This window comes from Podarcis bocagei (assembly GCF_964188305.1).
Source record: "Podarcis bocagei genome assembly, chromosome: 12".
In the NCBI taxonomy this organism is placed as follows: domain Eukaryota; kingdom Metazoa; phylum Chordata; class Lepidosauria; order Squamata; family Lacertidae; genus Podarcis; species Podarcis bocagei.
In genome coordinates, this window is record NC_138137.1 from 34,697,377 (window position 1) to 34,721,599 (window position 24,223).

General features: G+C 40.1%; 1 protein-coding gene and 1 long non-coding RNA gene across 23 annotated transcripts in view; one reads left to right on the forward strand and one right to left on the reverse strand.

The window, feature by feature from the left end:
* The first annotated feature begins 332 nt into the window (after positions 1-332).
* Positions 333-24,223, forward strand: part of LOC308569411 (uncharacterized protein) — a 286,883-nt gene continuing 262,992 nt past the window's right edge. For 10 of the 20 annotated variants that reach the window (XM_081163357.1, XM_081163353.1, XM_081163350.1 and 7 more), the window contains exons 1-2: positions 2,401-2,562; positions 3,612-3,704. In XM_081163357.1, coding sequence (XP_081019483.1) covers positions 2,418-2,562; positions 3,612-3,704 — 238 coding nt within the window. In that variant the 5' untranslated portion in view covers positions 2,401-2,417. The other 10 variants (XR_014000685.1, XR_014000686.1, XR_014000687.1 and 7 more) reach the window with 10 other exon arrangements.
* LOC308569426 lies at positions 11,753-19,930 on the reverse strand. Of its 3 annotated transcripts, none has more exons than XR_014000718.1 (4): positions 19,840-19,930; positions 16,938-17,099; positions 16,708-16,834; positions 11,753-14,266 (listed from the first exon to the last, which is right to left on the reverse strand). It is a non-coding gene; the product is annotated as an uncharacterized lncRNA (long non-coding RNA). The 3 variants fall into 3 exon arrangements; XR_014000719.1 differs by lacking the exon at positions 11,753-14,266 and adding an exon at positions 14,653-14,776; XR_014000720.1 differs by lacking the exon at positions 11,753-14,266 and adding an exon at positions 14,653-14,866.

Consider the following 24,223-nt stretch of genomic DNA (forward strand, 5'->3'; position numbering starts at 1 on the left):
GTGTATTTTTCAACCCTCTTGTTCCTTCATAGTTGTTAGCGATTCATTTGATTCTCAGAGTAACAGTTTATTTGCAGATCTTTCCAGCTTACGTGTTCCATTAATAATTTAAATGTGCTGATTCCGTGAATTACTGCTTCTCCGAATATCTTGGCTGGTATTCAACTAATGCTATAACTTTGAGGGCACTATAGGGCAAACTTTGAAGATAAGATTGATTGTCATTTTTGTGTCAAGAAGCATTGAAACAAAACAATAATCCAATGTTCGGAGATGCAATAAACATGTCTTTCCATAGCTTATATGTATGGTGCTAGCTGTAAAATTAAATAATTGCCTTCCCTGAAAGTTCAGTCCAAAAAAACGGTCCTAGGAACATTGAAAACATGAACATTATCATATGCTCTTCCCCTCTAAGCATTTTTTTCATCCTTGGGGGAAAGCTATAACTCATTGGTAGAACATCAACTTAGGATGCAGACAGATTCCCCTCACCTTGGGAGTAAGGATTAACAAACTCTTTGTTCTCCCATTCCACCCTGTGAATCCTACCAGTAAGGAGGCCTAAGGTGGATGCTCCAAGCTTAGACTGCATGGCTTAAGCAAGCCATTTTTGTGTTTCTATACAAATAATTTAGAAACATTTACCATTTTGAAAACTAAGTTATACTGTCTGTCTTTTCTTGCAGCAATGTGGAAAAAGCACATGAATCTGTCCTTTGAAGAGCTTGTAAGTAAACCATTTTAAAGCTACCAAATATGGTCTTTTTCTATGCTAAGGGAAGTGTGGAACTTTGGAAGAACCTTAGAAGGGGGCATTGTATTTTAAAGGTCAAACAGCCTATAGTTCCATGCTCTGCTTTGCTGCATATTTTGTAATTTTAAATCTCTGCTGGGGTTTCCTCACCAAAGAACACTTGCTCCAAACCTGAATCTAGGAATCCAGGCTTCTCCTTTTTATTTTAACCACATATCATTTTCCTTTTACCAAATTAAACCAACAGATAGGTTAGAAAAAAGAGAAGGAGGCAAAGAAGGAGGGAGAGAAGGCAGCTGTATCAGGCAATGGCATGGTGAAAGGTGTTGCCCCAAAGAAAATAACACCCACCCTGAAGCTGTTTTTTGCCCTGATGGGAACCCCCCCCCCCATCAACAGCCTTGTGTCCCATTGAAAACAATAGATTGGGGCTTAGTCATGTCTAGCTGACATGGATTTCTAAAGTAGTTACTTGGGCCTTTGCTAGATTTTCTGGATTGAGGTCATTTATTTCAGCTAGTTTAAAAACCATAACTATGCTTGGCTGTGACCCTGCCCAGGTCTATGAGGGCATAGGGCTTGAAGGGGAAGCAGGCGGTGTCAAGTAGCAAGTCCCGCAAACACTGTAGGGGTCCTTGAGCAACTCCAAGAGGCCCTGCTAAGGCAGGCTGACGAAAGATTACAAGTACCCGGTAATTATTTAGGCAGACTAGGCCTGAAGTGTGCAAGGAGCTGACTGGCTGGTTAGGACCCTCACCTTAGATATCACATTTTCCTTTTTCTCTTTGTTCATATTGACTGAGGACTAGATTCTTTTCCATATGACCACCCATTCCAGTTTTCCTTTAATATTTCTTTTCAACTAAAAATTGTGTAATGGCTTTTTTGAGGAATATATACACACATCTTTGTTTATCCCCCCCCCCCCCGTTGACCAAAACATAAATGAATAGTCTTATTGTGTCTGATGTTATCTGTGTTACATATTGAAGACTGGAAAGGATGACTGGAGAAAAATTCAGGATAACTGGTCAAGAATACAGAAGTATTGTTGGGGAAAATGAATCAGCCAGTGGTTGGCTCGCCTTGTGCTTGCTGTCATAGCATATTACAGAAAATAACATATTTAGGATGTAATCCTGCACCATAGTCCCCCAAACTCCCACCTCACCCCAAACAGAGCACTTAAAAGGGTTTTTATTTTTCTGCCAGTTGTGGCAATGATGTCCTAGATGCTATATGATTTTTAAGTGCATTTTTACAGACACACCACAGAGCACCCGAATGAAGCTTGCAAACTGGTTTGGGAACTCCTGCTATATACATTCTGTGGGGATTCAGCCCCACTGAATAAATGGGATTTACAGTGGTACCTCAGGTTACATACGCTTCAGGTTACAGACTCCGATAACCCAGAAATAGTACCTCGGGTTAAGAACTTTGCTTCAGGATGAGAACAGAAATCATGCAACGGCGGCACGGCAGCAGCAGGAGGCCCCATTAGCTAAAGTCAAGATTCAGGTTAAGAACAGTTTCAGTTTAAGGACAGACCTCCGGAACGAATTAAGTATGTAACTAGAGGTACCACTGTACTTAAATCTAAACAGACATAACTAAGATTACAATGTTACTAAAAAAAATAAATAAAACGTATTTATTGATGGATTCCGTTCCTCCAGTGGGAGAGATGGAAAGCACATCTTATTTTATCCAGAAGAAGCTCCACCAGGCCTCCTCTCCTTACAACTGTCACCTGGGAGCAGCCATTTTGTCACACTGCATCAGTGGGAGAAATAGAAAGCAGGGTTCATCCTATCTTATTTTTGCTAAAACCCCAGCTCTATCAGGCACCTCTTACTCCTGAATCACACAAGCTGGTCATTATAAGAACAACTGTTTAACAACTGGAGCCTGAGTTTGATTCCACCCCCCTTTCCTCTCTGTCCCTTTTCCATCGTGTCGTGTTTTTTAGATTGTGGGCAGGCTGTTCTGGGAGCCTTTTTAGCTGAAGCCTGGGTTACAAATGCTTTAAATAAACAATACTTCAATAAGTTTAACACAGGGGAAGCAAAGAGGAAGTATAAACTACAGGCCACCTGAAGTTTAAAAGCTCTGCAAGTACTGTAGAATAATCCCTAGCTTTATTGAGGACAGACTGGTGGATTCATATGGCTGTTCCCTCATTTGAGGTACAGTGGTACCTCGGGTTACAGACACTTCAGGTTACAGACACATCAGGTTACAGACTCCGCTACCCCAGAAATAGTACCTTGGGTTAAGAACTTTACCTCAGAATGAGAACAGAAATTGCACGCTGGCAGCACAGTGACAGTGGGAGGCCCCATTAGCTAAAGTGGTACCTCAGGTTAAGGGCAGTTTCAGGTTAAGAACGGACCTCCAGAACGAATTAAGTTCTTAGCCTGAGGTACCACTGTACTGTATTTGATTCCCAATTCCTTCAGATATTTGCATGAAAGTAAACCATGAAATGCTGTTCTGTGTTCAGAAGGCAAGTGGAGTTGGCCAGGGTAAATGCAGAGGAGCTGTAACACTAGTGGCATATATTTACACATCTGGCTGAGTTTCCTTTCATTATTGACTTCTGGAAACAAATTCATGGAACAGTTGCAGGCGTAACAAGCTAAACAATCCCTCACACTAGGAACATATGTCTTGCACTCACAGCTGCCAAGCTATTAGTCATGCAAAATGAAAGGAAATAAAAATTCAGTTGTAATGGAGTTTCAAGCAATATCTGTGTGGTGGCCATATCGTGAGAAGGGGTCATCAGTTTAAAAATTAGTCCTCATAACGTAAGAGCTCAATATAACACAATGCGTGTTCTTTTTTTCAGACTGCTACAGGCCCATAAAAGAACACGAAGAAACATGGAAGGTCTACAACATTCCTTGTGATGATAATTCAGTCTGGCAGGCTTGGAATAAAGGTAAAAACAAAACCAGCAGAGTATTCCCTTACATAATGTTGATATGACTGGAACTATATAATAAACTACTCTGTACACAATTTAAAAATATTATCATAATCTTAGACTTTCCTCCCTCTTTTATTTAAGTTTTTGTAGATTCCTGAGGCCAAACACTTGTATTCCCCCCCCCCCCCCCGCCGCCAATTTTACACAGGGCTATGGCCAGCTACATGGAGAGAATATAGCAGCATAATCTTGAATTCCCCATAAACATTCCACTGTTTTACTGGCATGACTAGCCTTGATGTGTTTAGTGTTGGATTGAACCGCAACATCAGGTAATTGAAACCATTCCCAGCCTATCTGGAAAACTAAATGGCCGTGTTTTCTTCAGCTGAGCTGAACTATGATTCTGTGGCAGTGAATGAGCGTAGCAAACCCCATGTAACTTTATGATACTTTCACAAAAGCACTTTTTACAAACTTTACAGAATCTACAGCATGTGATTATGCCATCTCAAAAAACAAATGCCAAATCGAAGGAATAGTTTCCAGAGGGGAAGCTGTGTTAAGATTATTGCAGCAAAAGCAACAAAGTGACTTTGTGGGTTTTTAGTGTTTATAATAGAATTTTTATACAGAATAACATATAACAGTAAAAATCAATGGTGGGTTACCAGATAAAAAGCTGAGTTTGGTCAAATCATAGACAGAGTCAGAAATATGGACATCACTTCAGGTTGAATAACCACTCAAGACTAACTACTTTAAAGACTAACAAATTTATTATGCCATATGCTTTTGTGAGCTGCAGTCCATGTCATCAGATGCAGGAAGTGTTGTCCTGAGTTGCAGATACATGTTTGAATCTAGTGTTTCTGTCCAGAAAACCTTATCAGTTGGGAAATCTGAGTGTTTAGAAGTTAGTTAATAGCAAGGAAGAATGGGACCTGTTCCTTAAAGCTACAAATGGCCAGTTCTTCTGGGTCTATGTTCTTGCATGGAAATTGAACGTTCTCCTAATCTTCTTGCAGTGCAGATGATATTAGGGGCAGGTCTTCTCAATTTGCATTGAAAGGTGCTCCACATGGTAGTCACACAGTACGTATGTGGTATGTTGGTGCTTGCTGCATTAAATGAACATGTATCACCCCCAACCCAACCCCCCACATGCCCTTCTACTCTAGCACATTTTTTTTGAGAGAGAATTCAGAAGAAAGTTATATTTCATGTTGTCTAAGTAGAAATGTGGAACTCATACTTAGTAATCACTCTGGAATTTATAGGAATTATTGTTAAGGCTTTGAAACAGGAAAAATGGTTTATGGAGAACGTATTTTGTTATATCATTTAATTAAAAGATCATAGCTAGCAATAATGCAGTCTATTAAAAAACCTAGTATTATCATAATTACGCTTTTTGTGTGCATGTGCACGTTAACAAATCTATCAAAATACTATTTTAAATGACAAGAGGCAAAATTTCAAATATCTATCTGGCTAAATCTAGATTCCAGGTTTAAAATCAGATGAAGATGCGGGGGGGGGGGGGGGAAACAGTTTTTCTTCTCATTTCATCCAGGAGGTGGCATCATATCATGACTTTTCTTCCATCGAAAGTGAAGAGGATATATAACAAAATATAGAATCTCTCATGCTGAAATTAATACCAATACAGTAGTTCCATATGAATAATAGCTGATTTTAAAATATATTTCTTAATATATATCATCTTTGAAAGTCTGTGATGGCAGTTACATGGTTACAAATATTAGTCCTTATCTCCTGTGGTCAAAATAAGGACTCTAATTTTAGCTGCATTTGGATCTAATCACCATATTCAGGGTGCACAATCTGCACATTCCTCCTTCGCTCCTTCCTTCCTACTTAGTGGTGACACTAGTGACTGCCACGTCAAACCCTGAAGTGTGTGTCCCTTTCTTTGGATTACAACCCATTTTGGGGGGGGATTACAACCCCCCTTTTTTTTGGAGGCCGTTGGTGAAAGCGCACCTTGGGTTACAACCTGTTTTGGTTTACAACCGGACCTCCGGAACAGGTTGTGGTTGTAGACCAAGGTATCACTGTATTAAAACTGAAGCAGCACTCATGTTTAGGAATCAAAGTATTGCTCCTCCCTTTTTCCCAGCAGAAAAATAAACCATGTGCTCTGGTTCAGATGTAACACAAGCAAGCCAGCCACTCCATGGTTTGTTTCCTGCCTGGGAGGAAGGGAAGAACAAACCAGGAGTGCTTGGGTTGTGTGTACTAGCACAGAGGTTGTGCAATAGCCATTGTTAACAGCCAGTGTTTTGTCTGAATGTGCCCAGTGTCTGTCATAAATACATTGCTTTATGCTCATTGTTAATTCTGTTGAGTGGATTTTTATTGAACTGCATTCTAAGGCTACACATTGCTTAATAAGCCACATTCACAGATTTCTCATTCTCTGAACATGGCATGCAAATGTCAGCTTGAGTTACAAACAGTGCCGTGTTAACTTATGTAAGTTAAAATTTATTGCTATGACAATTAGAATATTTATTTATTTATTTAGTAGGTATACTCTGTAGATCTCAGGGCAGTTCACAAATACAAGATAAAAAACACAAAATACATAATTAAAAACAAGAACAAAAACCAACAAATAACCTCTGCTTCACCCAACAACACATTTAAAAGATTCTAAACAATGTTTTTATTGCAGTAGTATTGCAAATGTCCCTTAGTGTATATCTGTATGGCAGCTTTCTACAATATGCTAGAACCACTAGTAGTTAAAAGAGAAATGGGTCTCCCTGCCTGGATAGGACAATAATATTTGTAAGTAAGTAAGTAAGTAAGTAAGTAAGTAAGTAAGTAATCGATCACTGCACTTCCATTTAGAGCAGACAAAATAAAGTTCACACTGCATATAATTAAGCTATGGAGTTTTCTCCCGCTAGATGTGTAGTAATGGCCTAAAAGAGGATGAGGCAAATTCAGGGAGAACAAGACTATCAGTGGTACCCACCATGATGGCTAAGTTCTACCTCTGTTGTCAGAGGCAATATGCCTCTGAATGCCAGTAGTTAGGGAATCACAATTGGGAAGAATGCTGTAGGCATCTAGTTGGCCATTATGAGAAAAGGATGATGAACTAGATGGGTCTTTGACCTGATCCTGCAGCGCTCTATTTACATCTTTAGAAGGATATTTTTACTAGATGGTATCAAATGTGGGCATACACAAAAGTTGATCAAGAAAATTACTTCTTGTCTCTCTGTGTGCATGCATCGGTATAAACACAGGTTTACAGCCTAATTTTGAACAGCTCACACAAACTCCATATTGTCAATCAGGATTCAATGGTTTGCACAAATGAGAAATTTTTCTATTACCTGGAGCATATGAAAGGAGGATGCACATACAGTGGTGCCCCGCAAGACAAATGCCTCGCAAGACGAAAAGACTTGCTAGACGAAAGGGTTTTTTGGTTTTGCGTTGCTTCACTAGACGAATTTCCCTATGGGCTTGCTTCACAAGACGAAAACGTCTTGCGCTTTTTTTTTTAAGCCGCTTGAAGAGGCGCAGTTGCGACGGACCGTGCTTCGCAAGACGAAAAACATTGCAAGACGAAAAGACTCGCGGAACGAATTCTTTTCGTCTTGCGAGGCACCACTGTAAGAATGGGGCTTTTCTCTAGCCCTCTAAACCACAGTTTGGAGGATAAATAATTTGAAATCTGGCTGCAGCCCTATTTCCTGTGATGTGGGACTCCATATCCACACGTTCATTCTAATTACAAGCTGCATAAAAGGTCAGTGAACTAGATGAAAACACTATTGAACTAATACTGAACTATTTCCCACCACACCACCAGTTTTTTTCTGAAGATTGTTTCCATGACTGGCAGTATATGGAGACAGAAGCTGGTTACCAGAAGTGTCAGGCTGTAAATTTATTGACTTGGTATTTTGCTTCACTGAGCACAGAGGACATCTGTGCAATCTTAATTTTTTTTTCTAAGGGGTCCTCAGAAGAAAGCTTCTCACACAAAGAAAAGCCAATCCGCAAACCATTCCTTGAAACCTGGCCTTTCCTGTCTTGTTACTGAGTGAAATCAATAGGCAGCTGTGGATTTGTTGACCTGGACACGATAGTGGAACAGTAATAAGAAATAATAAAAAATGAAACCCCCCCTGATAATAGATCCCATCCCCACTTCAGATGCAGAAAGTAGGAAAACTATAAAGATTGGAGGACTTTACAGTCTTCTGTATAATGCTAGAGAATGTCATGTTGAGAAAGGGCATGGGCTCCCCACATCACCACTCCTTAATCGTCTCATATTTTCACATACACACAGAGACAAATCATATTAATCAAATCTGCTTTCAGCTGTATGAAAAGGGCAGCTTGAATGGATCACAGCTTAGGAGGAAATTCAATACAGAAGAGAACCTTGGCTACATATAAGCCTAAAACTTTGGAAAAAAAAATCCCTTATATTGCGTATGATCTTCAATAGCCATATCAATTATGTATCAAAGAGCTGCCAGTGTCTTCTGTGTGGGTGTTAGATAGCCAATGAGGGCACCATAGGAATCAATGATTAGTTAAGGACACTGCTTCTTCTAATTTGATTTTGTGCAACTGACTATGGAAAAAATAATACAAATAAAGGGCGGGTTAAATAAATTGTGTCATGGATGCTAACAAGTCCCATAAAAGCCCCTTTGACTACTCTGTGTAGTCAAAGGGATGGGATGTTGTATTTCTCTGCCACTACCATGTACCCACTGTTTAATATTGCAACCTTTACTGTACCTTGGTAAAGAGAATAATAAGTAGAAAGCTGTGAAAATTCACTGAAAGTTGTATTCTAAACTCAGCTTTTCTCATCTTTCACAGCACTAAGAAGCATGCTTTCCTATAACAATGCAGTCACCAGAAAGTGATGCATAAAACACTCCTAAGAAATGATAGCTCACCTTTGAAATTCAACACACCCAGTCATTCCTACCTTCCTGTTCATAGAACATAATACCTTTTATTCCTAGCCCCTTTGTGTTGATAGCTTATTGATGACACTAAGCATTAGAATGTTTATGAACGTTCCAAGACATCACAGCAGCTCAGTGGCAGAGGTGGAGCTCATTTCAGCAAATTAAAGCTACTGGCACACGGAGGACTGTGATGCGTGCCAGAGTGCACTGAAACACTGTTTACTTCCCCGCTGCAGCGGTACCTATTTATCTACTTTCATTGGTACTGCTAGGTTGGTAGGTACTGCTAGGTTGGTAGAAGCTGGGACACACCGTTGTGTGGATTTGAATTGCTGACCTTCACTTGGCAAGCCCAAGAGGCTCAGTGGTTTATACCACTTCTACCTGCAGGATTTGTTTCAGATGGCGGGACTGGGAGACAATACCATAGCATCTTGGCTGCTTTTGTTGGCTGGAGATAAGAGTTGCAAAAGTTGGAGAAGTGTGAATTTTGAAGGATAGTTGTATGTTAATTGGCTTCTTGTTCCAGAACATGCAAATTAGGTAGGTTCGCCTTTAAATGTGAACCAAATATTTCCCATTCCTACTTCATGCAGAGGACTGTGCTCAAAAAGCCATAAAATTCCACAGGTACTTGTCAGGTCTCTGGAGACTTTCCTTTGGGATTCAATGTAACCATGAAATTGCAAGGTGTTGCAGCTGTTGTTCAGATCTATATGGAATGCTGATGAAAACTGTCAATGATATCTGCTGTGCCAAGCCAGGAGAAGTGTGTTGTACTTGGGCAATGGAAGTGATCTGTTCAGTGCAGGATCACACTCCAGGGTTCTCTGTGTAACCGCTTTATATCTGGTCCACTTGACAAGATGTCAGTGTATAAATATGTGTAAAAAGCACTCATATTTGAAGATGCCTCTACCAAATATTGAGTAGGATATTGAATTGCTTGCACTGGATCAAGGGCTCTGGGCAAGCAGTCTGTCTCCAACCATTCCATTCAGCCCTATAACTCACTTAACTGATCTAGCACAGATTGTTTGACAGGTCTTGTTTTAAAGACATTCAAAAGCCAGTCACTCAAAAGAGCAGGCTTCTAAAAATTGCTACCAGGAATATGGGACATTCCTGAAGCCTCTTTGAAACACATCCACTTCTATCCAGTTTGTGAAGGAAATCTGCTAATAGTCAATGCATGACATTAGGAACGGAATACAACCACGAAATTGCAGCCTTCAGACTGGAATGAAAGATGGGTTATGTCTGCTCCATTTCCTACTCTCAGATAATTATTGTCTTTATTGCAGCCCTTTACTGAAACGTCTGAAAGGGAAATTATCTGGATGGTTCTTGTGATGTCACTTTAGATTTGATTGTGCTCTTGTTTTATTTGTAAGGGCAGCTAAAGTTGCCACTGGCATCCTCTCTGTTTCCTAAGGTGCCTGCCATTAAAAATGGGCACTGATTGACACTTACAGTGCAATCTTACACAGAAGTTACTCTGAGCTTAGTGAGACTTTCAATATAGGATTGCAGCCTAGGTGTACTGTGTGTTAGAAGCATGATATCACTGAGAGTACAAAGTACAGGGGAATTCTAGGGAAGAATAGATTACTAAGAGTTAGGGTTAGTCCACATGGGCACTTTGACTGTTCTTTTCATTCCTGGGTGCATGGTTGTGTGACGTACTGGGGGCACGCTGGAGGCCTGGGCAGGCTGGGTCGTCCTCTTATATACCTGCTGGGATTGACAAGGCATCTCATAAAATGAAAATCAGATAGGGGGGACTTGGGGAAGCTCACCTAACAATGTTTAGAAAAAATAAGGATAAGACAAGAATTTGTTTGTATTGTTTGTTTTTCTGTTTGTGTTGTTTAGTTGTGTTATAAAAATAATAAAAAAATTGGGGGGGGGGAGAGAAAGGGACTGACAAGGCATCTGACCACCCTCACCTGAATCTCATAGCTCTCCTGTAGCTGCCAAACCAATTAACCAACTAGAACTTGGAGACTCCAATAGAGAGCATTCCATGTCAAGAAGGAGGGCAAGTGGGCACTCTGTCAAATGACAGGGCAGGAGTTACATGGAGCAGGGCATTTTCACTGGTGCTGCCCATTGTACACCTCGCTCTTCCCAGACCTGCTCTCTTTTGGCCTGTATTTTGGAGCTTTATAATTTAGGAAGACTTTGGAAGAACTGGTTGACAAGTCTTATCAGTTGCTGAGGTATGAGTGGATTTTATTTGCTGCTATTCTGTGCTTCTGGTGCACCAGGGTTTACACCAGCGTAATAGTGTTGGCCAGGATGCCAGAAGGGATACAATTTACGAGCTTTCTCCATTATCTGCACAGCAGGGGATGTTCAGTCAACAGTGCAAAGGGTGAGCTGAAGCATTCCCTGCTGGTCACCTGTTTTCAGCAATAGGGGGTCGCTCTTTGGTAGTACCCAATTGGTTAGCTGTCAGATTCTAGAGCTCCCTATTGGTGGCTCTTAGGTAATTCACAAAATACAGAGTCCATTCATAAAACACAGTGTTCATTCATAAAGCAGTAACATAAATCTCCATTGCTACATATTGGGTGTATATTTCAGTGGTTGAACGTACAAGTTTATGGCTATGCTGTAGTGTAGTGGTTATGCGACTGTGAATAAAAGGTGGCTGGGCTCATTGTCTCGGGGTTTGGGGAGGAAGAGGTGACAAAACTGATTTCCAATAAGTGCCCCCCTTTATTTCCATAACAAGTCAGTGAGCCTGCACTCTGAATGGTGACACCAGGGACCTAGAAGGTGCCGAGCTTGTCAGTCCAACCCCTGCACAGTCTCATCAGGGCTGACCTTAAGGCAACTGGAGCAATTGGATGTTTCTGGGCTGTGAAGATAGGTGTTATAGGTTATTTGCCCCTGCACAGTGCAACCCTAAGCATATTTATTCAGACATAGGTCCCATCAAACTCAATGGGCCTTACTATCTATGAGTGTGTTTATTATTTATTTATTTCTCATGAGCCGTTTTCTGTATTCCTGCTCTATACAAACTCCTTAGGATTTTAAAATGTAAAGAAGTGAAGGTAAATGAGACAACAAACTCATTTGCAGGGTTTAGCACGATTTCTTCCAGTTTGTTCTGGGAGATTACTTCCATCCCACTTAAGATGCTAAGAATTCACCAAATTAATCTCTCAATCCATGGTATCCAAAAACTCTCTCCAAGTGTGATCTATCTGAGAACCAAAATGGGTTTCCATTTGGAGCAGGGCCTTTTCAGCGGTGGCTCTTAAAAGCTGTAAACTGCATTCCCTTCAGAGGTTTGCTTATGTTCATCTTTGTTCTCTTTAAAACATAAAATAGACGGATAAAATGGTTTCTTACTCCTTCAGGACTTTGAGAATTGGAATCAAATGGAAATATGTTTTTGATTTGTTCCTACTTGAGACTGGCCCTGTGTTGTACTGTACAGAGCCCAGTCCTCTATTTGAAGGGCTATCTGTTTGAAGAACACTCTAGTCCAAGTCCAGCAGAATGAGTACAGCACAGGTCACCTGGTTAGACATCCACACTATGGTGAGGGATATGGTATTTATATTTAAACTACAACAATTATGTCTACATTTGCATCTATATAAATTAACACATGCAGATTTTATGTAAAGCTGTTTCCTGCTTTTCTTGGTGATGCGTTTTTTTCTCTTGGGTTGAGTCACAATTGGCTACCTGATTGGAATTTGTTTCAAATTATTTTGCTTATTCATTTTGAAATTTTTGTTTTAGTATCTGTGAAGAGTCTTGGAGACACTTTTTTCTTCAAAGGTAGCATAAACAAGTAGGAAAAAAATTAGTAATTCTGAGGGCACAAAGCCTTTATTACCTTGCCTCTGTCCTGAAACACCATGGCTTTCGTTCACTCTTCCACTCCTCTTGTTTCTTCATGTCTTTCTATTTAAAATACTTTTATTTTCTACTGCCCAGGCCACCTACCTTGGTTAACGTGGCAGCTTTCTTTCAGATACTTTCTGGCTTCATTAGAGCCAATGCAGAGTTTTTCTAGCTTCCTGGCCCCATGAGATGACTGCTAAACCACACAGGATCCGTACAGCATGCTTTCCCTGGGATCAGGAGGTCATAAATAAAACTCACATACTGTATTGCTTTTAAATGTATTGTGTTTTGAACTGCTGCCTTTCTTCCTTTTTGCCGCACTCTGCCAGGATTGTAAAAGGCCTGTGAGCCAATAAAACCCTGATTAGGCTGGATAGTCAGTGTGTTTATTTCACTGTAAACTTTTCAACATCCCTAAAGCAATCGCCGCTAGTGCTTTGAGGTTCTGCAGAAAACACTGAAAATGCATGAAGGAGGGAACACACACACACACACACACACACACACACACAGAAAAACACACTTTCATTTCAGGGACAAGCTAGACAATGCATTATCATATTTGCGTACCTTTAAGCTGGTCAAAAACTTATAGCAAAACCAAGGGGAAGAAAAGGAGGGCTGTGAGCTGAGAGTGGGGCATAGTTTGAAAATCTGCTCAGCCCTTTAATTCCCCTCAGCACATCCAGAATGCTTATAAAAGCCTTTGTCCTGAGTTCTAATTACCTTATGTGAGAATCCTATTAATGTTTTCTGCCTCTAATTCCCACCAAAAGAAGAAGATGCAAATGAGAGTACAGCTATTCCAAATGTGTGGAGATACACATATGATATAGTGAGAAATGGCCGCTTACTTCTCTCCATGGTGAGTGGTAGTTGCGGCCCACCACAGCGATCCTCTCCCCGCAGAGCCTCGCATTTTACAAGTGGCCATTGCCACTCCTCCCTGGCTGCCACGGAGGTGCGTGGGCTTCCACCAAGCCCACCATCCAAATCGGCCTTTCTGTGGCAGTCTGGAGGGTGGGGTTTGGGGAGCGGACCTGAGGGATGCAGTCTTTCCTCAGGTCCATTCCTAGGCACTGCCCAGTGCCTATCTATGCCAAAGATTTACCTACCTCTGAAATCAATAAAGTTGTGGCCTTTTAATCCCTGACTGTTGTGGTGTCCATTTATTCATATACCCTAGATGGCCAGGCTTTGTGGGGACAGGGACTCTGTGACTGCTCACACAATGCAAGGCAAAGGCATATGTATTTAAATGAGATCACTTGCATTGGAGACAACAGACTTCACAACTCCATATCATTAAATATATATATATAAATAGGGGAGAGGATGATTGAGAGAGAGAGATCCAAAAACCCCCCCACACCTGATGAAATAACTATTTTATGGTATGCATTTGACTCCTTCAAAGGAACTTTCTCGAAAGTGGGCATACTGTTAGGATTTCATATAGCAGATACCTCTCCGTATTTTTCTTTTCTTTTCAAAAGCTAAGATGTGTTTCTAAAGGAACACAATCAAGTTGCCAGTTTAAAATTCAGTATGGCATTCAGAGAGTCTGGTCTCTGGTGCTGACCTCCTGTCATTTTCATCTGTAACATGAAGGTGGCACCATGATAAAGGAGCGGCTAAGAGACAAGATAGGGAGATTAAATTGAAGGATCCAGAGAGTTGTAGCAGTGTGCAGCATATAAGCAGGTATGCATAACAGATCTAAAGGATAAAGACATAAGATAACAAATAGTAGGTGATATGGTACTGAACTGGGGCAGGAGGAGAGAAAGGAGTTTAAACTTATTGCAAATAAAATGGCAGGATTCGTGGGAGGGATTAGGGTGAAATGATGACAGCGGCATGGTTGGTTGGTGACTGTGGATTCAATTACCATATCAAACATAGTCTCTCCAGATGCTTAGAAAGTTGGGGCAATCTTAATCTCTTTTAGTATTTTAACTTTTGTATGTTTTAAAGTAGGGTTGTAATTTTTTTCTTGATTTTCCTTGTATCTTTTGTAAATTGCTTTGAGGTTGTTGTTTTACAGCCAAGCAGTGTATACCATAAATTTTATGAAATCAATAAAATTTATTCTATGAATTGTGTTTATTAGGCTAACACTGTCTATTCTAGCTTTGCCCAGCTTGGTTCCCTTCAGATGTTTTGGGCTATAATTCCCATCAACTGCAGTGTTTGCAAGCATACTGTCGGAGCCTGATGGAGTTACATCTTAAACAATATGGAGAATGGAAGGCTGGTCTAATCAGTCTGCAACCATTCAAGCATAGGCAGCATATGCAAATCTGCTTGGGATTGTCGCTGAAGAAGGGCAAATAATTGCTTCCTTCACTTTGGATAAAAATGCAGTCTTGATTGCTACACCTCTTAAAATTTGGGTGTGATTGGGAACACATGAACAACCTTTAGCCAAGACCACATAGTGTGTAGTGTGTTATCTGTATTTTGAAAGCTGAATTTTGCAAGAATTCTGGAATTAAAAGTAATCCTCTAGGCAATATCCACAGTGATGTAATCTATTGCCATTTCCTGTTTATATAACTGGTACATCATGATGAGTTAATCAAAATACATGGCTCCTGCTGATTAGCTGTACAACTAATGAATTGTGCAGTAATAGAACTAGTAAAAAAATGGTCATACAGTTTTAAAAGGATTTCCTTTTGAGGCTTGCCTTCATATTTTACAGGATTTTGAGTCCCCCACCCTTATAATTACACAAATTGGGCAGAGAACTGCAATTTGAACATGATAATATTATTCACTGCAGATACCAAGTATCTTTTCCACCTCCAATTCTGCGTGAACAATAGTGATTTTGTGATTTTGTGGTATGTGATTTTGTGGGGCCAGATAAGTTGTTATGGTTTCTAATCTTTGGATGTTCTGAGTGTGTTTTGACTGTCACATCTGGAGAAGAATGAAAAGCGAGCCTGCTTGGCTTCAAATGATGACCCAGAAGTGTTAAGGAGGCAGCAAACCAGCATGGAAGGTAGATACATAGGGGATTTTTTTGTTTATTGGGTTGCAGGACTTACTTTTGGAATAAGCATTCATAGAGTAGGATACTGAGGAAACTTCCAGACTTGCTATAGAGTGGGTGGAATTCACTTGCATATCAGCAAAGTGGATTTGACTTTGGCACCCAAAAAAGACATGGACTTTTTGTAGTAAGGAAAGTGATGGGGAAATGCTTTGTATAGGGATAACAAGTGATTGTCACAACATTGTATAACTTTCCCGAAAACACAAACAAATGCTCAGTATTTGGCAATCTTGTATAGCCTCCCTGTAAACGGTGTTGCAGAAAATCAGGATGAATACTCAGTAAACATAATCTTGAAGCAACTTTTGTTTCACTGAGTTAAACTGAGTTATGTTTTAGATTAGTCTACAGAAAACATTCCTCATATAGCACATCATTTAATGCATGAAGATACAATATAAAGAAAAAAGCTTTAAAAGCAAAAATTGGAGATTAATTGAAAGTTGTCAAGTATTGAAATTGACCCAAAAGTTTGACAATAATATAAAACATCCAAAAGGACCAAGGAAGAATGCAAGAAAAAGTGGAACCACTAGGTAACAATATCAATGACCTTTGTTGAGTCTATGAAATACTAAGTGATGAAAACTGTGTTAGATTTGTAGCTAAGAGCTTTAACTAGAACATCATTTGACCAGTGTTAAGCATACTTAAGTTCCATTGATTTCTGTGGGAAACTGAAGCACATGCTAACTTCCTCTAAAAGGAATTGAATGGGATTTGGGAATCCTGCCTTTTAAGAAAAGAAAGAAATGGGGGTGGGGCATTTCTGTAAACAAATTATTCTTTCTCCTAAAGTTTCAAAGATGAGTGAGGTGGTGGTAAAGAAGATAGAATTATTGTTTAAGATATAAGCCTGTAAATAGGCTATTATAAACTGGAGTGTTCTGACATGTTAGCAGCAGCTTGGCATTTTCATACAACTGGAAGAAGGTGATTATTTTGAAATGACAGATACAAATATAGTGTTCTAAGCCTTATAACTACATTACTTATTATAGGATTTTAAAAAGGCAAACTACTAAAAACATACAGAAGCAACAAAACACACGTTAGAAAACCAGTGGTATAAAAATGCTGGCTTTTACGGACTTACCCTTGGAATTTCATTTGGGTGGCAAAACATTTTCCCCAGGCCAGGGAATTTCTTTCTCAAATGCAGCATTGATTTCCTCAAAACTTGCTGTAGACAGCAGTTGCAGGGTTCTTAAAATATGTTCATTCTTTTTTGAAAAACAACAACAACTTTGAATTTATTTTTACACACACCTACAAAAATCAACACAATATAAATGTTGGCATTGGGTTGGATCCAGAGAAACTTACTACAATGGAATATCTTCCATTGGAGAAAAGTATGTCATCTCCTTGGGATAACTGTTGCCTCCACTGGAAAAAAGACCCTTGGAAAAGCTTCTCTGGATCCAGCCTGCTGACACTGACATGAAAGTTACAACTCACATTTAAAATACACTTCTTCCTTGATGCCTGTATAACAAAAAAACCCAGTGTCATAAACAAAAGCTACGGTAAATGTTCCGTTGTATTTATGCCATTGCTTTTTTTTTGTCCAAAGTCTCCCAAAATTATTAGTACAAATGAATATACAATAAAAGTTCAATCAGTACAATCAATCAAAATGACATAAAATAGAAAAATCAACCAATAGTCACCAATCGCACTGGATATGCTTTCACCATAGACACAGTATTCCACCTGTTTCACAGCCTCTACCCTCCCAGTGCTGCTCCAGTCTCTCACCTGGGAACAAGCTTATCCCGTAACCAACAGCCCAGGTGGAATGTCCATGCCCACATCATACTCCAAAGGGTCACACCCCCTTTAGCGTCATCTGTATTGGGGCTGGCTTGCTGGCAGTGATCCAATGTCATTCTGGATAAATAGGCGTCATTCCTGGAAACCAGCTATAGCCATGGCAAGTTCTTGCGCTTCATAGATAGGTCTAGTTGGCCAAACCTTTTGGGTCCTCCAGTAGGCTGCTGTTCTGCAGGTGCAGCAGAAAAGGACTGGGGAGGCTAAACTGAATGCCCATCTCCCATCCAGCAGTAGTCCTGTTCTGCTTCCTGCCTCCTGGGCTTGTAAAACAGTGAGCTGTGAAAAGACCACTCCCCCCACCCTCCAAGAAAACAGCATGTCTCTTGTATTAGTGAAACTGGTAGCTCAGTCTGCAGAGCATGAGACTCTTAATCCCAGGGTTGTGGGTTTGAGCCCCACGTTGGGCGAAAGTTTCCTGCATTGCAGGGAGTCGGATGAGATGATCCTTGTGTCCTCTTTCATCCCCACAATTCTATAGTTCTATGACTAAAAGAAAAAAGTCTGTGGAGGATAAGAGCTTTTGCTGGTGGCATATTAGTTGCCAGATGGAACATAGTGGATCCTCCTCCATTCAGTGTACGGTACAAGTAGGATTTTATTATCCATGTGGCTGGGGAATCTGGTCAGTACAAATACCTGTTGTACAAATACAGTACAAATACCTGTTGAACTGTGTTGAGCTCAGAATATCCTTCTGCAGGGGAGTGGAACATGCACCATATAACATTTCCACCCTGTAGATCTTTTGCACTGATTTCTTGTTAATTTGGAATATAAATACACATAGGAGAGGTGTGCCCCCCCCCCACAAAAAGCATGTTCTGTGCTATGCACAATACATGGCAATAGAAGAGAACTTGAGGGTGGAGAGAGTGTTAAACTTGAATGAGCTTTGGGAATCCTTAACATTTTACAGGGGAAAGTATTTGAACATACTTTTGACAGTGTTTTAATGTGCTTCTTTCATCCGCAAGGAACCACATTTTACAATGCAGGGTAGGTATTATTTAATTACAGGTTGAGACCAAAAAGAGAGGAGGTGTTGATGACTGTTTAATCTCCTTATGTTATTATCTAACAAGTGGTCTTGAGAGAATACCCAACATGTTGAATTGATTCTCTCGCGCTATGCTAGCTATTTGTGTATACATAATGACAACAAGCACAATGGTGACTCTGTTATTTGGACTACTGCCAGCTCACTGCCACTTCCTTCACTTTGAGCTTGACGGAGGGAATGATCTTATTTCATTGGCTGTAGAGGAACTGGTGTGGACATGAGAAGAACTGACATGGACCACTTCCAGATGGTTGCGAATTCCTGGTGGGATTTAATCGCATACCAGCAAAAGCAGGTTGTGCCATTTGAGTTTATTCAGTGGTCCCCCCCCCCATGTAATTTTTGCAGTTTAAAAATTGACAGGAAAATGCCTTGGAAAGTATAGAATAGCACTTGCTATTAGACGCAAAGTTGTCTAATGTTTTCCACTGGACCCACTGGGGAGGAAGGGCAGGATAGAAGACAAACAGACAGACAGACAGGACAGATAGACAGATAGATAACAACATCCCTGAAAAAAATAATAATCAGGAAAAACTCTCAAAAATAGGGACATCTGAACTCCCCACATACTGTGTAAACAAATCAAGATGGATGCGTATTTAAACAGGTTATCTGGAAGCAACCATGTATCCTTTCCTTTTCTCTTTAAGAAGGTTTGGCATGAAAGAGGACAAGAGTCTAAATGGCAAGGCTAGTCTCTCCTCATTCACATTCATTTAACCCCTCTACAGTGCCTAATCCATGTCAGGGTGGACATCACAACTCCAGATGTTTAATTTCCTCGGAAGTCTCTTGGGAACTTGTCAAAGACTTTCTGCAAAGCAATATAATAACATTATTTGCTTTCCTTCTTCCCTTACTTCTTTCCCCCTTCAGGCCAAGTCCTTAAGTCTTCTTATAGAGTTAGAGGAAAGCAACAGAATGAAGCTTACACCAGCAAGCACTGCTCTTTAATTCTTTAATTCTGCGTACTTATGGTAGCACCTGTATTTATTATCAAACAGCATTAACAGCAGAGGGTTTCTTGTCATGTAGACAGAAGAGAAATTGTTTTCTTTGGGAAAAGGAAAGCCAAGGCAAATATGAATTACTTTATTGGAATGCAAGATGAACAGGAAATAAAATCAAAGGTCAACAGTAATTGTGGCTTTGTCTAGTAAAGTGATATCTTTACTGCACATTAATTTTCTTCCTGCCATTCCTTTGTCTCTCATTTTTGGCAGCTGAGCTCAGAGGCCCAAAATGGGGAAAAGATAATGGGTTACGATCAATGCTCGTAGACCAGACAGCTAATCTGAACTTAACCAAAAAGTCAATATTTAGCTCTACCTTATCAGCGAAGAAATGTCAAGCATAGAGGTAGACATGAACAAATTTCCAACCGATTTCTTTCTTGCGTGCTTCTGCGGTCAAAGCTGCATGGAAGAGTTTCAGCATCAGATAAGACAAAACTGCCTTTGAAGGAAAAAGAAATGTAACAAACAGCCAACTTGCAAATGCAAGAGACTGTCGTTTATGAGGCAAAACCAACGTCAACAATTCATTCTAATCTCTCCTCACACATTCTATTGGTTACCTCCCAGTCCCTGTGATGCTAGCAGCTGATAGTTACATGCTGCAGGCCAGCCTTAAGCAGATAAGGGGAACTGTTTTCTTCCTGTGAAGCCCTCATTTATTGTGGCTGAAAAACAATAGGCACCAATGGTTTGCATTCCAAAGTTGGAAAGCTATAGTAGAGCATAGTATGGTTCTTTGTAAATGGGCAATTATAATTAAAACTTCGGCCTTGAAATGCATGGTTCATTTATGAAAATCCCAATGGTCATTTCTCTCCAAGACTGGATTCGTCGCTACCAAAAACAACAATAACAACAACAACTACCAGGTATATAGATGCCTTTGCAATGGCATAATTGCCTGAAAGTTTTCTAATATGATGTTTCTGGTTTTCCTTGACATTCTCTGCTGTGCAGAACATAGCAATCCTTCTGTTATCACAGCAAGGCAGAAGCAGTGGGCAAGTTCGTTCAGATTGAGGAAAACTGAATATGTTATATATTTATTTGAAAAATATATAAACCACCCTCTATCCCCTTCATCCACGAGTTCCAAGATGGTGTACAAATACAATAAAAAAACCATGACCTTCATAATGAATAACAAATTGAGAGGCAAAAACTATTGATGAAAAAACTGCAAAGCAGGGCTAAAATTTAATTATCTGGACAAATAAGAATGTCTTAGCCTGGTGCAGCAGTGAGCATGAAGCCTATTTGGGGACAGCATCCCAAAGCTGGGATGTTGTACTAACATTTTAGCTAGGCAAGATACAGTAGTCTCTGAATTGGTTATACAGGGAAGGAAGAAAACGATACACTGTAGGCAGCTGCATCATGTGAGGCTAAGTTTATTGTGGTTTGGGTCACTTCCATGAAGTCTTTTGGCTTAGGCCTGGTCTGCACAAATTCCGATTCCTCGATCGTACCACTTCAGTCAGCAGGCAGGGTGGGGGTGCATGTTGGAATTTTGCTCCACAAATTAAAACAAATAATTGCTGTGTGGAAACAACTTCATGCTGTGTACTGGCACCTCTTTTTTCGTTTTCGTTTTCTTTTTTTGGTTAAAAAGTGTGACACTGTAACAACTTTATGGTGAGTACCGGCGCCTCCTTTTCTAAAAAAATAAGCATGGCATATGGTACAAAATAAGCACTGTACCCATGAAATAGATATTAAAACCAATACTGTTGAAAGGAATCATATCATTTAACATACTCTTTAAAATTTCACAAACCCAAACAATGCTGATGATTATAATATGAAGACTTGTTTGCTGAGTCTATTTTTGGTCTGCACTGGTTATGTTGAGAATGAATGGTTGTTCCTCAAGTTATAGTAAGCAAAAATATTTATGAGTGACAAAGTGAACAATGCAACCTGCAGATTAGTGTGAAATTGTAGTGTTATCTCATTGGGCTTATCATTAGTCACAGCAGAAGATAAAGGGCTATCAATCGATCTGTACTTACACTGAAAAGCTTTCCTGCTATAAGTTTCAGATTTCAAGCTCACTGCATGGATTGTACATGTTTTACATGTACAATGAAAGCCAGTTATGAACTATACGGGGGATGTGAAATCTGAATATGTGCCCTTTATATATGTTTACCCATTCTTAATTCATTGTTTTTGAATATTGAGAAAGTTGGCCCAATCTGAAATGTTGTTTTGCTTGCCCTGTTTCTCAGTTTGCAGACATGGTTCATGGCCATTTCTCCAATCTGATGTGCTCAACTTCTCTGGCTAGTCTCACTTCTAGTGCCATATTCAGCTCAACTCTTCATATATGAACAATAGCCCTAAATATGAGACTCTGTAGCAGAAAGTAGACATTATAACTGCAGTTGGAACCTAAATCTTTAGAAATGATTTCCAAAAGCCATGTAGGACCTACAAACTGAGCTGCATGCTATCTTGCTTTAAGGAGAAGTATAAAATTTACTGACTAATCCCTAGTATGTTATTTCAGACACAAAACCTACTTAGTTCAATGTGGCTTCCTAACAAGGGTATTCAGAACTGTAGCTTATTTGCACAAGAAGCATATTCAAAATCAGTGAATTCCACATCTACCATTTCACATCCTTGTGATTCCATCCCTGGATGAAGTATGCTGTTCTTTGACCTGGGGAAGGACTTTCTCATTGATGGCTCCATGCTTCTAAAAAGCCCCACCCTCAAATGTGATTTGCACAAACTCTGTGCAATTTTAGGCACCAGTTAAAAATGCTTTTGGCAGGGATGAAGGAATGGGTTTCCAAAACCCAAAACTGACTGTGCAGGCAGTTTTTAAACTGCACCAAAATCCCCATTTCTCCTTAGCTAAAATGCATAAACTTTAGCCATTGAGCAAATGCAAAACAAGAACACAGCTCTCTCCCTTATCAGTTTGACGGCAAGACTGGCCTTGACTTTACCAGTAGAACAGACACAGACATATCTTATGTCCTGACCACAAATGACGCAGAGACCCAAGTCTGGGACTAACGCTAGAGCATGTTCTCGGAAGTAGTGACCTCTTGCTCCAAGATAGGAGTAGGAACAGGAATATCCTTTTATGGTCAGGAGTGCAGGAAGGAAATCCCTTTTATGGTTAAGAGTGCTGGAGCAGGAACATATGTGATGTCAACCTACGTATACAAGCTGACGTGGTTGGAAGGAGGGAGAGGGTGCCTGGAGGATATATATACTGCATGAAACTTGCCATTTCTTTGTACTTGCTGTGGACTCACCACGCAGGTGCCTTCTGTTATCCGGAGAGCAGAATAAACTCTTTCTTTGAACCAACCTTGGTGTCATTTTGACTTCCTTCCTCCTGTCCCGGAGCAACGCAGACCCAATCGGTGAACTCCAATAAGGCTACAGGGACAGGACATGGGGAGGTGAGGTTATGAGCTGAGGTTGGTTTACAATTGGAAGAACAGCTGTTGGTAATGTCTACTGTGAATTTTAATGTTTAGGGTTTAAAATGTTGTTATTATTTCGTGGTTCTTAAATAATTAATTCTAATCCACCTGGGATCATTAAGCGAGGAAGGACAAGATATAGATTTAACAACAACAACAACAACCCTGTGGGGTTGACTATACTGCCCAGCTGATGGATTTATGGAAGTAGTGACTGATGCAATGCTCATAACTACTGACGGAATGCACTATTTCTATTTTACATCAGATGAAAACCTTAACATATTTGGGGGGGGAACCCTAAAGATAAGAGAATCTAGTACAGATGGAAAGCACTAACACACAGCTGAATCTGATATATACATTGGAAAGTTGTTTGTTTGACTCCTCTATGGATTACAGTCAACAAACTTTTCTTCAGCACAAACACATTGAAATTAATGGCGTTGTGTCAGTCTACTCTTGAGTAGAAGTTAGTTGAATGCTACCCTATGGATTTGGATATGGCTTACGTTTTTGTAACCAAATATTGCATGGTAATTTTTGAGATCAAGAAGCACGGTTTTGTCTACATTTGGATACAATTAGATGAAGCAAGATGACAGGCGGAACCTTTAAAAACTGCACCAATTTTTTGGTTTCTTAGAATTCCTGAGCAACCCTGGGTACAAGGCTGCTAGTACAGAAATAAATTGCAGTTAGTATTCTTATTTGGGTTTTTCCTGTATTAGACAGAGAGCAGGTTAGAAAAGGTTCCCTAGATTCAATGAGGTTTTGTCTTTCTTTTTCGACTCTCATCCCCCACTCACCCATCTAATCAGTTTTATGAGAATTCATGCCAGCACCCCTTCCCCAATACCACAAACCCATCAAGTATCATTGTAGGAAAAAAGGAATGCAAAAGATGCAAGTATTGGCATTCCCTTTATTTTAAAAGAAAAGCCGTCCAGGGGTATGCACATTCGCGCCAGCCTCCCATCCTACAGATGACCAAAGATAAACTGGTTATTAGACTTGTTCATCCAAATTACAGGAGAGTATATTTGCATTGGCAGTGGTGGGTAAAAGAATATAAGGTTTTCTATGACAATGTAAACCCCCAGTTGAGAGGAAATGCTGAATGAATGTAAACCATCTGTAATCTACCCACAGCAGCTTGGCAATTTAGCACAATCACACTGCTCTGAGACTGCTACAGGGCAACATTCCCAACTGTCAAACACACACTGTCATTTTAAACTCGAGTTC